The following is a 16,587-nucleotide window of genomic DNA, read 5'->3' on the forward strand; positions in this document are numbered from 1 at the left end:
GAATACAAATATTGTCATGAGACAGAGGCGTCATGCCCACACGGGCACGTGCCCCTTCAGATTTGTCCTGTAAAAAATATTTACACAGTACCAGTCCAAAGTTGACACCTACTCATTCCATGGCTTTTCTTTATTTTATTTTAATTATTTCTACAATGTAGAATAATAGTGAAGACAACAAAACTACGAAATAACACATATGGAATAATGTTGTAACCAGAAAAGTATTAAACAAATCAAAATATATTTTATATTTGAGATTTTTTAAAGTAGCCACCCTTTGCCTTGATGACAGCTTTGCACACTCTTGGCATTCTCTCAACCAGCTTCACTACTAAAGGACCCCAATAATAAGAAGAGACTTGCTTGGGCCAAAAAAAACACCAGCAATGGACATTAGACCAGTGGGAATCTGTCCTTTGGTCTGATGAGTGCAAATTTGAGATTGTTGGTTCCGATCGCCATGTCTTTGTGAGACAGAGTAGGTGAACGAATGATCTCACTTGTGGTTCCCACCGTGAAGCATGGAGGTGGTGGTGTGATGGTGTGGGGTTGTTTTTCTGGTGACACCATCTGTGATTTATTTAGAATTCAAGACACACTTAACCAGCATGGCTACCACAGCATTCTGCAGTGATACACCATGCCATCTGGTTTGCGCATTTGTTTTTCCAACAGGGTAATGACACAAAACACTTCCAGGCTGTGTAAGGGCTAATTGACCAAAGAGATGGAGTGTTGCATCAGATGACCTGGCCTCCACAATTAAGATGGTTTGGGATGAGTTGGACCGCACAGTGAAGGAAAAGCAGCCAACAATTGCTCAGCATATCTGGAATTCCTTCAAGACTGTTGGAAAAGCATTCCAGGTGAAGCTGGTTAAGAGAATGACAAGCATTTGCAAAGCTGTCATCAAGGCAAAGGGTGGCTACTTTGAATGTAAAATATATTTTGATTTGTTTCACACTGTTTTGGTTACTACATGATTCCATGTGTTATTTCATAGTTCTGTCTTTACTATTATTCTACAATGTAGGAAATAGTACAAATAAAAGAAAAACCCTTGAATAAGTAGATGTGTCCAAACTTTTGACTGGTACTGTGTGTATATATAAATATTGTTTGCCTGTAATATTACTAGCCACCTAACAATTTCATGAAGTTGGCTTTAGCTAGCCCAGCTAGGTTCCCAATCTCCCAACTTCATAACTAGCTACCAAGAAGCCATTTCAGGCTAGAAATCAAGTTAGAGTAGCTGGCTTGTCAAACTATCTTAGCTGGCATGCCCTGCTGGCAAGGTTGGTAGACTTAAGAAAAACAACCACTAACTAAATGTACTGAATAAGACTAATTTCTTTACCCCGATTTTAGCAGAGATGTATATTTCGTTTCTTTAATAAAAAAAAAAAAAGAACCAACAGTCAAGAGTATACAGACAGCTCAAGACGTATTTTTAGAAATGCAGAAAAACACGTTTTTTACATAGAATGAAGCATAATGATTATGGCTGTAGATTGCAGGAAAAAGCGTTTTCAGGTGTTAGAAAAATGACCCCCTCCCGAGCACCACCAGGCCACCCTCACATACTTTGTGCCCCATCAGATTTTTGGGGTGCATGACGAGACATGACAAATTTCTGAAACATAAAAGTTAGCAAAGGTTACATAATATTTGAATACGCACTATATGATAATTACTGCAAATAATAGCCTTGTAGGAATAATAAAAATAATATCAGTAAATAGTTTGTGTGGTGTCTAGAAATAATTGGCAATCATTTTGTATAAAATAACATTTATTTCCAGTAATTTCATGTGACACTACAGCTTGTGACAGAGGAGCAATAGACTTGCAAACAAATGCAATTTCACAAAACAGAGAAGTGTTGTAGTGTAGTTGATAAAATGCTGGATAAAGTACACAGGTAAAGTCAATTATAATATAATCAATCTTATATAATCAAATGCAATATACAATGTACTGTTGGATAAAAAGTCAGAAAAATAATGCCAATACATCATTCGTTTTAACAATTAAGCTTTCGATTGTAATGTTCAAAGTCAGTAACCTAAACGTTATGGAAATAACTTGATCCCACTTGAACGGTTTTTGTTTTAAAGCTTGGCTGTCCTAAAAAACTGTTTTTTTTTTAAGTTTGAGCAATAATTCCTTAGTAACTAAGGTTGGATGTTTCCTCCAGATTTATTTGTTTTATACTAAAAATAAAAAGTAACAATTGCACCAGGTTCACCAAACACAACAACCCAAATATTTCAAAAAGTGAAATTGGGTTGCACCACTTTTTTTCAATCTCACAAAACCCTACAATTTACAGGAACCATATCTAAGTTATAATTTGGATGTGCTTCATATATGTACTTCAGTATTATGCTACTGCATACATTATGGTGTGATGAATAATTTGTCTGTCCGTTTTTCTGGAATTGCAACCCCTTTAGTAATGTTTCAGACAAAATACTTTCATTGGCGAGATATTTTCAGGTTACACACTATGATTGGCGGGGGACTTAAAGCAACAATTGTGTATATGCCCATGGAATAATAGGCTCTCTCTGAGAAAACAAAGTTATATAAGTGAGCCTGGGTTCGCATGGGACTAAAAACAAAGCATTATGTACAGCAGTGGAGTATCAAACATGACTGATTTCTTCATAACATTCAACACTTGTGGCTAGGCTACAAATACACTGTTCCTCTCTGAATGTGTCCACTTGAATCCTAGCCCCAACACGACTGAGTTAATGAAACATTGCACATTCTCAGTCTAACGGTTTGTCTGGGTTATTGTTGACGAGGGGCCCATACAGGCCATTGGTGTACCCTTGGTCTTTGTGCAAGAGTGTCCTGTCCCGTATGAGGTCACTGAATGAGTAGTCCATTGGTGGCCTGAAGCCCAGAGTTGGCATCAACCCCGTGGTGGAGTAGGGTGTCATGAAGGTGAGCCCTCTGCTGTGGGCCGAGTAGGCCAGCCGCAAGGGGTTTAGTCCCAGATGGGTGCTCAGGGGGTAGGTGCTGGGATCCGCGCCAAAGTGTGGCGCATTTGGCTGCAGAGGGGAGAAGGCGGAGCGGTTGCTCAGCGTTATTGCTCCGGGTAACATGGGCCTTGGAGTGGAAGAAAGGTGCGGCTGTGCGCTCTGGAGCATGCGTTCTGCTGTCCACACCTGCTCCGGGGCCTTGGCTTGTCCACTGTTGTTGAGAATTTGCTCGATGGCCTGCACCACGTCTTTCCCGCAGCCCTGTAGAACCAGTTCGAGAACACTTCGCTTGTGGCTGGGGAACACTCTGGTCAATATGTCGATGGGGTTCATTTGCCTGGAGGCGGCCGATGGTTCTTGATCATCTTTGTCGGTCTCCGAACCCGAGTCAGATCCTAAGGGGCTAATCGAACCCGGGGTGTCCTCTCCGTCTTTCATTGCCTTGGAGACAGGAGAGCTAATGAACGACTCTCCGTCTCCATTCTCGGAGCCTGAGCCATGACGCCCGTCTGGGGATGAGATCCCTGGTTCGCTGTCAGTGGAAACCGATTTGCCCACAGTCTGCTGCTTGGTCACTGATACTGACATTTGGGACTTCGGAAACAATTCAAACTTCTGCATGCTTGAATCTGTGAAATAGATACATTAAAAAAACGATGAGATGTCAGTCAAATAACAAAGACGCCCAATACGCTCAGTTTGATTGTTTTACCAAGATGTTCAGTGTCACTTGACAGTTTGGTAAATTAAAATGCCAACTTGTCATCTTGAAATATGCGTCACCTCAAACATTTCTCCATCAAGGTCCTTTACGTTACTCTTCAAAGTTGCGGAAAACACGCTTACGCACAAAATCTGACCTACATTGTGCGAATATCATTACGTCGGCCTATCAGTGTTTATGAGCAGGCTACTCTGAGCAGGATAATATATAAATCCACTTACCGGAGTTACTTTCGTTGTTGACAGAACCGAAGACCTCATAACTCTGACGAGGTGGTATGATGCCGTTGGCGGCCGCCAGAGCTAGCCCTTCTGCTGTCCCGTACAGGAGCTGCAGCTCCCGGGCTTCGTTCTCTTCCTGAGCTTGCTGTCGACGGAGAGCCACTTGTGCGGCCATTACGCGCTGTCTCTCAGCGATTAGGGTGCATTTGGCGCACATACAGTCCTTCCAGCGGCAATAGCGTTTATGGCCCTTCAGCGCAGATACCACGCCATGATTCCTGCAGCGGGCACACTTCGGGGTGCGAGGATACTTCTCCGTTGCGCGATATAGCATTGGACCCCGCAGGAGGCTACTGGCCATGGAGACGGGGATGTTGACAGACGCTCCGGCTCCAGGGTGGACCTGGGATCCTGACGGTGCGGTGGAGAGCTCTGGTCTCAGATCCATGTCCTATTGCTGATCAATATCTACTATCAATCGGAAAAAGTAACGTGATGATGCAGCGTAGTTTGTATTGATGCTGAGGAGTAAATTGTTCACACCAGTCGAACAGTTGTCAACATCCCTGCACAACTTCTAACGTAGGTTAATCTACTGGTGTTCTGTCCATTGAAGATAACGATACGTAGCAGCAACCAGATAAAATACCGATTGTCAACTTGCGCGAGTAAGGTATAAAAACGCCATGCAGCCTGTCAAGAGTGGATTAACTCTGCAACAATCTGTACTGAAAAACTAACTTTTAAAGTGTTATGTACGAGGAGAAATCCAAGAGACTTGCAGAAATTAGTGCCCTGTTTTAACTTAATATCACCTAAAAGGAGCCGAGGTTGCTATACTCGCACCAGCGTGAGACACTAACTTACTCAAGAGATTGCCACTAGATACAGATCCTCCTCTCTCCATTGTTACTGCTACGTTTTCATTAGACAAATTTGACAACAATGTGGCGCCTGTCATTGGCCAAAGGGGGAAGGTGCAATCTGATTGGCCTGTCACTTTTTCAACTGTGTCCACCTGAGTTCTTTCTCAAATAACAAGTGTTTAGAATCTGAAGGGGATCCTGAAGAGCTAAAATACATAATTGTCAACTTCAATTCAAAAGCAAAAAGAAAACTACATATCAAATCAAGTAATATTTATAAAAAAATGTAATATTATGGAAAGATTCCAAAGCTCATATCAAATGCAATTATCGAGACATTCAGGCAATAATTCGATTTCTGAAGTTGATCTGTATTGCTTTACTTGATTATATTGCTTGATGTATCGTCACGTGTCTTTCCTGTATAAAACGCCTTTATTGATCCTTTCATTTACGCTTTTTTTATTATTAAGACAATGTTTAAAGGCTCACTGACGTCACTGTCCTTTAATTCCGTCAAATCACAAGGTAAGTACATTTACATATTGATTCAAATAGACTAGCCTATGCAGTGCAAGAGCTGGTAGAATGTTGTGCATGGAGTTGGGAAAAACATGTCTTAAATAAAAATACAACTTTTTGTCATAATAGTAATTTACGTGTTTTTATTGTACAAATGGACAATAATAGCACCATTATACACGATTTTAATGCTACTCATGGACATTCATTATGCGATTCGATTGAGCCAAGCCGGACCCTTCGATACATAGCCTACGTAAGATAAGTAGCCTATTGTGCACTGACAATAATACAAAAAAATTACAGTGCGGTTAAGTTTAGGAATAGAATTGGCATATCGAAAAGTAGCCTACATATTATTTACGTTGTCAGCAAAACAGTGAGCCAACAACTATCCTTCCATTCAATTTTTGGGGGTACAATATTTCAATTCAAGCACATAGCTACCAAGTACCTTCAACATGCATGAATCAAATTGTAAAAAAAACGACTAACCTTATTGAGTTGATAGGCTATAGCCTAAACAAATAATTTACTGTGAGTGAGCCGGAAATTTAAAGACCGCATGTTTTGCAATTACAGTAAACAGCATTTGAGGTCGTGAGAAAATATAAAATCAAACAACCTCGTACTTGACAGACTGGTCTTTTGCGTGGAATTATTTTTGAGAATAACCATCTTGAAATAATTGCTGCTTGTCACGTTGGCTTTTGTCAGTAGGCAATACCTCAAGTCAAGTGCAAACAGTAGTCAAAGCCTGTATGCAGCACCCCAAGAAAAAAAACAGGCGAAATTCTTAAAATTACTCCATAGACAACGTCTACATTTTCCTACAATCAAGTTTATAATTGTATTATTTTCTATTAATAAATCGATGTTCATAAGTGTTTTTATGGTTTAGCTTAATTTATTTAATATTTTAAGACAATCATTAAAATGCATTGACTGCCAACGTGAGAATCAGTAAGTAATTATTTACACAAATTAACAATTATATTACTAGAAAATGTTGAAAGTTTCATATTGAATTATGACAAATAAATTCCAACTTAGCCTGTATATGAACCATTATTCAACTTGCAGCCTAAGTGTACATTGAATTGTTAAAAAAAAAAAAAAAATCACAACATACCAAGATATTTAATTTGTACTTTTGGACGACCAGATTGCAGGTGATACTAACTTGAAGGTTGCTGGCCCGCCATGGACACCAGGGGATGATGTTGCAATCGTTCATGTCACTCCAGGATGAACTTGGGATCCTGATGGTGCCTTGGATCCCTGCCCTCGATGATCTATGCCTACAATCAAATTGTAAACGACGTGGGTATTGTTGATAAATTGGATGAAACTTCGCCGATGCTCTACTGGGTCAATTTTCATCAACCGTAGAACAATTTTTCAATTTGTACAAACCATTTAAATAATGAGGCAAATAATTAACGATAATGATCTATTATAAAATATAAACGGGGGAGAAATATCAATTCGAGTGGATCAATTCAATAAGAATATTTTGATTAATTTAGTCGACTCCAATAACCCTTTTAAAATGTCACAATTACTACCAGTAAACAAACGCAAATATCAAGAGCAAATGGGTCTGTAGGCCTTTGTGTTTCGATCCTAGTGGATCATGCAATGTTGAGTGTTACGTTTTACTTGCACCAAATTAATTAACAAACATAGGGCCTACAATTCTGTAATTTCACAGTGATATTGATGGACCGCAGAAAACCCAACTTTACCCATGTCCCCTCTCCAGTAACCTTTAGTAATAATACTCAATTTAATACAGGTCGGCTAAACATTTCACTTGTAGGCCTACATGGGCCTACATGGGCCTACATGGGTATTCTAATGAATGTGGGTTTAGGCTATATTGACTGGATAGGGCTGCATGAGTAACTTCACAAAAGCAAACCAAAACATAATAACCTGTACCTCTATAACCCTGAGCACCTTTCCACATTTGGTATAGGGCTTTTCTGGGCTCCTCCACTGGAGGTGTATGCCCCACTGTTCCGCGCGCTGCGTATCCCAGCACGCGGAACTGCCACTCATTGATTACCTACAGAATCACAGTAAGCAAATTACACCTGTTTTCCATGCAGCTGTCATCTGAGCCGTTAATTAGCCTACCTAATAGAAGATATTAAATACATATTTTTACATTCAAGTAATGTCGGCAGCAGATCTCACACGCATGAAAAAAGAGGGGTTCATTGCGTTCACTATAAATCACGGTGTTGGTTAATATGTGATATTTTATTTTAAAAAAGGTGTAGTTTTTTAACCTGTAGTAAATGTTGAACAAATTTGTTGATTAATATTTTGACGATAAACATCAACATGCTAATTAAACACAAGCACACAAATCATTTCAGGGCTGTGTGGCACTAAGCATTCATCTAACAATATCGGTTAAAGTTTAAAATATAATAGCCTTGACAGAGTCCACCCAGAAACTATATTTTGCTGTTTCATTAGTCCATTGCAGATATACTCCCAAATGGTTTTGCATGTCAGCAATCAAGTTCTGTATTTCTGTCATTTTAAAGTTGTACATCTTTAAAACGTGATTGCTGACATGCAAAATATTTTTGGGACTATATCAACAATGAAAGAAATACCAAAAGATAATTTTGGGAAGGCATTTTCCTTTAAAATAGTAGTTCAATAAGAATTCAATAGGCCTAGTACCATACAACATTCTTATCTGGGTTCTCTCATGGTTTCCAATGAAATGCCCCAGCGCAGTTAAGTGACTGTGGGCACTTAAGAAATTCAACATTCTATGAACTGTTCATTAAGCCTATGCATAAAAAAACATGTGAGGCTTTCATTTCTTTACGAAAGGCTAGGTGACTGAGTTTACACCTTTTTAGACAGCCACAAAAGGAATGCTTGACACAACATATGTAGCAGCATGTTTCTGCTACCGCAGCACCCTGGTAAAGTTTTCGAGCGAACTCTTTCGCTGCTGACGCCCTGCCTGAGCACGGCTGAACCAGGATTGCCTCCTGGGGTCTTCCGCTGAACTAGCATAGTTTATTAAACGAGACCGAGGTGAGAGTAGCAGTTATACAAAGTGTAAGCGGCACCGGGTTTGGTGGAAAAACCACTGCGCATTTACACGCTTCATCTGTTCACCAAGTGCTCATTAGGTTGTTAACCTCTAGTTCAAATGAGGCTCTGGCGATGTTGAGTTTAAGCGAATAGTGGCATTTCCCGAAATACATTTTAGATCTAAACCTTAAAATAACTGCATAAAAATACCCCTTTGTTGCTGTGACCCACAATATAGGCCATGAACTAGTTGAGCTATATTGAACCTCACAGACCACCCCAGTAAAAATAGACTACGCTTGGTCGTATTTAGGCCTAATTTACTCTACCCGTAACTCATGGATTACTCTTCAAATAATGAGTCCCATAGGCTCAAGGCGAGACACTGGCATTGCTGTACATTTCTCTGAGAATACGTGGAAGGACACAGTCCCTAAAAAAAAACACTTGAGCCCTTCTTCCCCACTCTTGACCGATGGATCACGCATTTCTAAATGAGGGATAACCCCGACATCACATTTTATGGGTCTTTTTGCCAAACCTTTTCCCCACCTTTGTGGCAGTGCACGCACACTCTTTTTGAAGCCGGCCGTTTCTTCTGCCCAAGAGGCAGTGCGGCAGAGGTATCATCCCTCACTTTACATAGTGGGGGTTAACATTAATTTATCCATAAGGAGATTAATTTGATAATGTCATACTGTATTAGGCTACTTAGCCTTAGACCCACCCATACAATAATGACAACAGTGTGCATATAACTACGTCAACAAAAGTAATCAAGCTATTAATATACAACCATTCCACGCCTCCAATTCTAAAATGTTAAACAGTTTTAGAGTAGCCTAAATGTGTGTGTGTGTGTGTGTGTGTGTTACTTACGTCCGCACAGCCAATTAAAATGCAGACGTTATCCTTCCACATCTGCCTCCTTTGCAAACGAATGGCACAGAAAAGGTAGCCCATGAATGGGCGTTCATTGAGATCACAGATGGAGTATGGGTTTTTGCTCGAAATTTGAGAAACACCATTGTCCCCAATCAAAACTCAATGTGTTGTCCTACAATGGGCTGGGCTTTGAGCTCTGCCGCTTCAATTGGCCTTGTTTTTTAAACTTGAAGTGTTCAGTACAAAGGCTTGCCTCCTAAATGTCACCTCCTGAATGCTCGCCTCAAGACCGTGCTCAAAAAGAAAAATAACACAATTATGAAGCAATAATTAGCCTACTCTGCTTCACTTCGCACGCCACTGCTCCCATTCAACTCCCTTTAGCTATGCTTAATGCTTTATTCCAGGGCATGATAATCCGAAAGCAACCGATTTAATTTATTTGGCGTATATATTTTTTGCATTTAAATTGATTTGGGACTCGTTAAATAAATTAATGTTCCATGTCGTTGCAATACCAGCCTGCTGAATTATAGCTTTTCGCTCAGGCCTAAAGTTTAGCCGGATGTTAGGCCCATAATAAAAACACAACTACAGTCAATTAAGCGTCAATTTGAGTTTAATCGATTACCAATTTACTAGAATTACAAAACAGTAAACATCACCAATTGGCATGATGGCATTGATAATATTTCTTCCTTGTGTTTTTACAAGAGCTGAAATTACTGACACGAGTTCACAGTTGTGTTAGTATTTCAGATCTTGTAATAACTGAACAGCTATGTCACACAGCATTTAGATTGTCATGCAATTTACACGAGGGTCGGGAAACAAACCTATTGGCTTGTTTTTTTTGCGCCTTTAGTTTATTTTGGTGGTTGGCTATTCATGCAGTCAGAAATAAGTTTATAAAAATAGCACTCCGCATATCTACTCACTATCTAATGTTTTTAGTGAGGAATAAAAAAAACGGAAAAATAACAAATCGTAAAAGCTACAACTCAGTAGGGCAACGAATGAGGGAAAGTTAAACAATTTCATAAATGGAAGAAAAAAAATAATCTTGTATGCTAATTGATCCTCTAAGCACGCAGCGAAACGTAACTGCATCGCTTTTGCCCTGATTAAAATGCTGTTCACAATACATAATTTATAAGTGTAGGCCTACGGAGGCTGTAATTATTATATTCTAACAAAATAAAACGGCCTAAAAATGGAACATATTGATACGTTTTTCTCCCCTATTGTGTTACTGGACTGTACGTTTGTTTACTCCATGTGTAACTCGGTGTTGTTTGTGTCGCACTGCTTTGCTTCATCTTGCCCAGGTCGCAGTTGTAAATGAGAACTTGTTCTCAACTGGCCTACCTGGTTAAATAATGGTGAAATAATAATAATTATATATATATATATATATATATATATATATATATAGATATTTTAAATGGCCTACAGTCCCTATAAACTACATGAAACAAACATTTTAAACGTACTGTAGCTGTGCCAATGTTTGTGGCCAATTGCATTAAAAATAGTTTAAAATGGTCTGCGTTATCCTAAACAGTTCTTATTCCGTTTGAATTTACATAAAGGATACAATTCTATAAAAAGGCATTTATTTTTGTAGGCTTCAAGAGGTTTAATTAAGTTCTGAACTTTATTTACTTCTACAAATTGAATAAAAGACAGACCAACAATAATGCGAGAAAAGACCTAAAAACAGAAATGATACATTTTTCATATGCCATAAATCCTAATATCAATCGAAAAACAGTTGAGTTTTATTACTAGGGGGACTCACTGTAATCAGTATTTAACGGTCCAATGTACAGTATACATGTAAGCTTATAGATTTACACCATATAAAATATGCAGGTTACCGATTAGTGTTCCACATAGCTACTTTACCTATAGAGAGAGTGTGTGTACACACGTTTATTTCTACTAAATAATACTTTTACTATCACAACCTTTATATTTGCATCATCCAAAGCTAAATTTACTTTAGGGGTGGGGTATTAGGTAATAATGATAAGGCTCATCATAAGGCTGTTAAACCTAATGAATCATATTTTCTGATGCTATGTTGTGAAGGGAGGTACAATTAATATGCATTCATTTGGAAAAAGTTGTCGCTTCAGATGAACGTTTTTGACTCTTCCACCTCCCCTACTCACTGTCCATCGACCATGCACACATCGACTCTCGCTTGCTCTACCCCCACCACCACACTCCCTCTTATTGAACAAGAAACCCAGAGAGAAATGAGCCCCCTTTTGTGCCCAACAGTTTAAGCTGCATAGATTCTGTTTCTTTGGCACTCATCGAGTGCCAACATCTCTGAGAAAGTAAACTTTGAGTGACCCTCCAGGTTAGTTTAGTCTGGGATCCCTCCATCACTTGGTGAGTAGATTTAAAAAGCAGAATGCTGTGGGATCACATCTTACTTCAAAAAGGAGAGATGACTTGCATCAGGAATTCTGTTCCCTCACCAGGGGCCAACATTCTTGACCCTGGAAGACCGGTTAAACATTATTGAACACTTCCCTTTTGTTAGGGAAGAAGAAAGTCACCACCTGATGTTGCCACCAGTGAATCTGTGTCATAGGAAGCCAGAGAATAAGTCCATTGTCACACCGCCACATTCTCAAATTGTGGGATTTAACGGTGGTGGCATTACAAGATCAGAACCTGAGTGACAGCCACCATATTTAAGACACTGACATCCAAAGATTGACCAAGAACCCCCAACAAAATAGGTGTCCTGGGAGTTCAAGCTGACATCACCAAATAGCCAAGCCATATTGACTTGATTTGTACATGCATAATAACAGCTATCTGCATTCTAATATCCATATGAACATGGGCCTACACAACACTTACCTTGTTATAATTATGGTACGGTCCAGTCTAAGAGAGATGGTGGAAAATCTCACAGTCAACAACATTTATACTAAGCATCATACCCATACATGGAAGTGGGACAGTGAAGTCGAATATTTTTGGAAGAAAGCAAGTTTTACAATTCTGAATGATCAAGTCATTGAGACTCACCTCACCCACTGTTTACTGCAACATTATGCCTGAGAACGGTTTTCCTGGGGAATATGATGACTCCTACAAACTTCAACAATATTGTAAAAACAGGCCTTTACGGACAAATTATTTAGCGATAAAGTGGTTTTGAATAACCAACCGTGTAGACATCAATACCCAACCAATTCTCTGGAAGATAAATCTTCAACAGGACAAATTGCAATTCTAGTACAGTAAAATGTTGTTTTAGCATGGCACAGTTAACATATACTGGCCTTAAAAAAATATTTTAAAAAAAATCAGGTGACAAGTTGGATCAAGTTGAGAGAAATATCATAATATCCAATAGGCATTTCTGACTGAATCATCATCATTAGTTGCAGCTGTACAAAAGAGATGCCCAAGTGCATTAGTGAACCATTCAATGATTGAAACAGTAATATCACACACCAGGAGTTGCACAATCCACATAGTTCCCTGGGGAAGAAGGCCTGACAAGGATTATGCACCTGTCTCTTGATTAAGTGCACCTAGTATATGTTCAATGAAATCCTGACCTTCCAGTGACCTCTCCTCTGCCTTAAGCTCTGTTCAGGATTCCTTATTTTTACAGCCATGATGTCAACTCTGGCCCAAAACAGGTAGCTCTGTATCTGGAAGTGCCCACCTCTGACATGCAGCAAGATCCTTCCATTTCAAATCATAATCTTACCTATTTAAACAAGTCAGAGTTGTGGGAGCTTAAAATGGGAAAGCATGAGGGAAGTTTGTCACTGACAGTTATTTGTTTCGCCAGGGTATCAGGAACAGTTTTCCTATCTTTGTATAATCCTGGATAATTCAAATGAGAATTTAAATGCTGTGAGCAGTATGTTACTGACATGGTGTGTCATGTCAGGTTGTGAAGGTGACCGACTGACACATGCTCTGCTTGGTCTCACCAGGCACACACACAGCAGCCTGGGGAAGTCTGACTGAATGAACACATTAAACATTCAAATTCCTTGCGTGAGAACCAAGAAAGCGGTGGGTATGTTGCAGAGGGATGAATTCGCCTCAAGGATGGAGAGATTCTTTCCTCTCCACTTAAACAGAGGTCATATGAACACAATCTGACAAGAAGATTAAGAATGTCTAGATTTTCTTATTTGCTCACCACCTGTTTTAACCAATGACCCAATGAACGTCAGACTCCTGCTCTGAAACACACTGCATGAGCTCCTGTTCCAACTTAATGACTGACCCTCCACCCAAAGAATAAATAAGAACGCCAGAAATAACTAAATCTATTCTGGTCATTTCATTAGAGGCATGCATTGAGAGCACTAATCCTGATTCCCAAAACCTGCCTCTTTGATAAAAGGAAAAGTCCTCAGTGAACAGGAGGGCTCTACTGTTGGGCCCACTGTGCCGGCTCAAACGTTGCTTTTTGCTGTTAAAAGAACGCCATTTCAGATGGAGAGATAAGCTTATAAGCTTGTCGTGGAAGTGAGATTTTTTTTTGCCTTTGTGGCAGATAATACCAGGAGATGTCTGGAAAATATTGCTCTAAACCAAGAAAATAATACAAATTACATTTTTTTTAGGAAAAGCAAGCTAGTCTCTACCATGATACACGACATGACCAAAAGTGTGTGGACACCTACTTGTCGAACATCTCATTCCAGAATCATGGCCATTAATATGGAGTTAGTCCCCCCTTTGCTGATAAACAGCCTCCACTCTTTCCTCTAGATGTTGGAACATTGCTGCAGAGACTTGGTTCCATTCAGCCACAAGAGCATTTGTGAGGTCAGGCACTGATGTTGGGCGATTAAGCCTGGCTCACAGTCAGCATTCCAATTCATCTCAAAGGAGGTCAGGGCTCTGTGCAGTCCTTCCACATCAATCTCGACAAACCATTTCTGTATGGACCTCACTTTGTGCAAGGTGGTATTGTCATGCTGAAACAGGAAAGGGACTTCCCAAAACTGTTGCCACAAAGTTGGAAGCACAGAAACGTCTAGAATGTTCACTGGAACTAAGGGGTCTAGCCCGGACCATGAAAAACAGCCCCAGACCATTATTCCTCCTCCAATAAACTTTAGTTGCCACTATGCATTCGGGCAAGGTAGCGTTCTCCTGGCATCCGCCAAACATAGACTCGTCCGTCAGCTATCAGATGGTGAAGCGTGATTCATCACTCCAGAAAAACACGTTTCCACTGCTTCAGAGTCCAATTGTGGTGAGCTTAACACCACTCCAGCCGACGCCTGGCCTTGCGCATGGTGATCTTAGGCTTGTGTGGGGCTGCTTGGCCATGGAAGCCCATTTCATGAAGCTCCCGACGAACAGTGCTGACGTTGCTTCCAGGGTCACTTTGGAACTTGGTAGTGACTGTTGCAACTGAGGACAGACAATTTTTACCTGCTACACGCTTCAGCACTCGGCGGCCCCATTCTTTGAGTTTGTGTGGCCTACCACTTCGTGGCTGAGCCATTGTTGCGCTTAGACCTTTCTACCACACAATAACAGCACTTACAGTTGTTGATCAGGACAGCTCTAGCAGGGCAGAAATTGGACCAAATGTGGCATCCTATGATGATGCCAAGTAGAAAGTCACGGGGCAAGGACATTCTACTGCCAATGTTTGTCTATGGAGATTGCATGCCAATGTGCTTTTATACACCGGTCAGCAACGGGTGTGGCTGAAATAGCCGAATCCACTAATTTGAAGGGGTACCCACATACTTTTGTATATATAGTGTATGTAGACTTCCTGACTGATGTCTTGAGATGTGAATATATTGATGCAACATAATTTCCCTTCCTCATGACGCCATCTATTTTGTGAAGTGCACCAGTCCCTCCGGCAGCAAAGCACCCCCACAACATGATGCTGCCACCCCCGTGCTTCACGGTTGAGATAGTGTTCTTCGGCTTGCAAGCCTCCCCCTTTTTGATCCAAACATAACGATGGTCATTATGGCCAAACAGTTCTATTTTTGTGTCATCAGACCAGAGGACATTTCTCCAAAAATGTCCATATTTTTCTCCATGTGCAGTTGCAAACCGTAGTCTGGCTTTTTTAATGGTGGTTTTGGAGCAGTGGCTTCTTCCTTGCTGAGCGACCTTTCGGGTTATATCGATATAGGATTTGTTTTACTGTGGATATAGATACTTCTGTACCCGTTTCCTCCAGCATCTTCACAAGGTCCTTTGCTGTTGTTCTGGGATTGATTTGCACTTTTCACACCGAAGTACATTAATCTCTAGGAGACAGAACACGTCTCCTTCCAGAGCAGTATGACAGCTGCGTGGTCCCATGGTGTTTATACTTGCGTACTATTGTTTGTACAGATGAACATGGTACCTTCAGGCATTTGGAAATTGCTCCCAAGGATGAACCAATCTTGGAGGTCCACAATTTTCTTTCTGAGGTCTTGGCTGACTTCTTACGATTTTCCCATGTTGTCAAGCAGAGGCACGGAGTTTGAAGGTAGGCCTTGAAATACATCTACAGGTACACCTCCAGTTGACTCAAATTATGTCAATTAGCCTATCAGAAGCTTCTAAAGCCATGACATCAGTTTTTTTCCAAGCTGTTTAAAGGCACAGTCAACTTAGTGTATGTAAACTTCTGACCCACTAGTGCTGTGACAGTGTACTATAAAAGTGAAATCATCTAAACAATTGTTGGAAAAATTACTTGTGTCATGAACAAGGTAGAAGTCCTGACTGACTTTCCAAAACTAGTTGGTCAACAAGAAATGTGTGGAGTGGTTGAAAAACGAGTTTTAATGGCTCCAACCTAAGTGTATGGAAACTTCGACTTCAACTGTAACTGCTGTTCCTATGAAGTCCACATACATTTGTATGTATAGTGTATATTGTTACTGAATAGCAAATACTGACGCATGATCATACACTGATACCCATCACTAGTTAAATTTTTTATATTAGATAATATAACTGATTGTCCATCAGGAATTCAGTCACTCAGTACACTGAAGTTCATCCAAACGTATTGCTTTTAGAAATGTCTCAAATGTCTAAAGCAAACTCAGGCTGCATATCGACATGTAGTCTTCACAGCTACTCCAGAGAGCCAATCGCTGACCAGATGTGGTGTATTTTCCCCATGCCTGGCTTGACAGGAAGCTTACCATGTTAGCTAACGGAGTTCAGCATGCTGACGTACACACTTTAGAGTCAAACACAAAAACTCCTATTCAGATCCTTCATACAAGGACAGCCCATAGCCTGCTGGCCAAATAGACAATAAATGG

General features: G+C 40.2%; 1 protein-coding gene across 1 annotated transcript; it reads right to left on the minus strand.

The window, feature by feature from the left end:
• Nucleotides 1-1,777: 1,777 nt before the first annotated feature.
• LOC110524428 (doublesex- and mab-3-related transcription factor A2-like) lies at nucleotides 1,778-4,869 on the minus strand. Its single transcript, XM_021604035.3, has 2 exons — nucleotides 3,942-4,869; nucleotides 1,778-3,625 (listed from the first exon to the last, which is right to left on the minus strand). The coding sequence occupies exons 1-2, from the start codon at nucleotides 4,387-4,389 to the stop codon at nucleotides 2,781-2,783; spliced, it is 1,293 nt and encodes a 430-aa protein (XP_021459710.1). The 5' UTR covers nucleotides 4,390-4,869; the 3' UTR covers nucleotides 1,778-2,780.
• Nucleotides 4,870-16,587: the final 11,718 nt, after the last annotated feature.

The sequence above is a fragment of the Oncorhynchus mykiss genome, chromosome 5 (assembly GCF_057628025.1).
Source record: "Oncorhynchus mykiss isolate SJ-2025 chromosome 5, ASM5762802v1, whole genome shotgun sequence".
Lineage (NCBI taxonomy): Eukaryota > Metazoa > Chordata > Actinopteri > Salmoniformes > Salmonidae > Oncorhynchus > Oncorhynchus mykiss.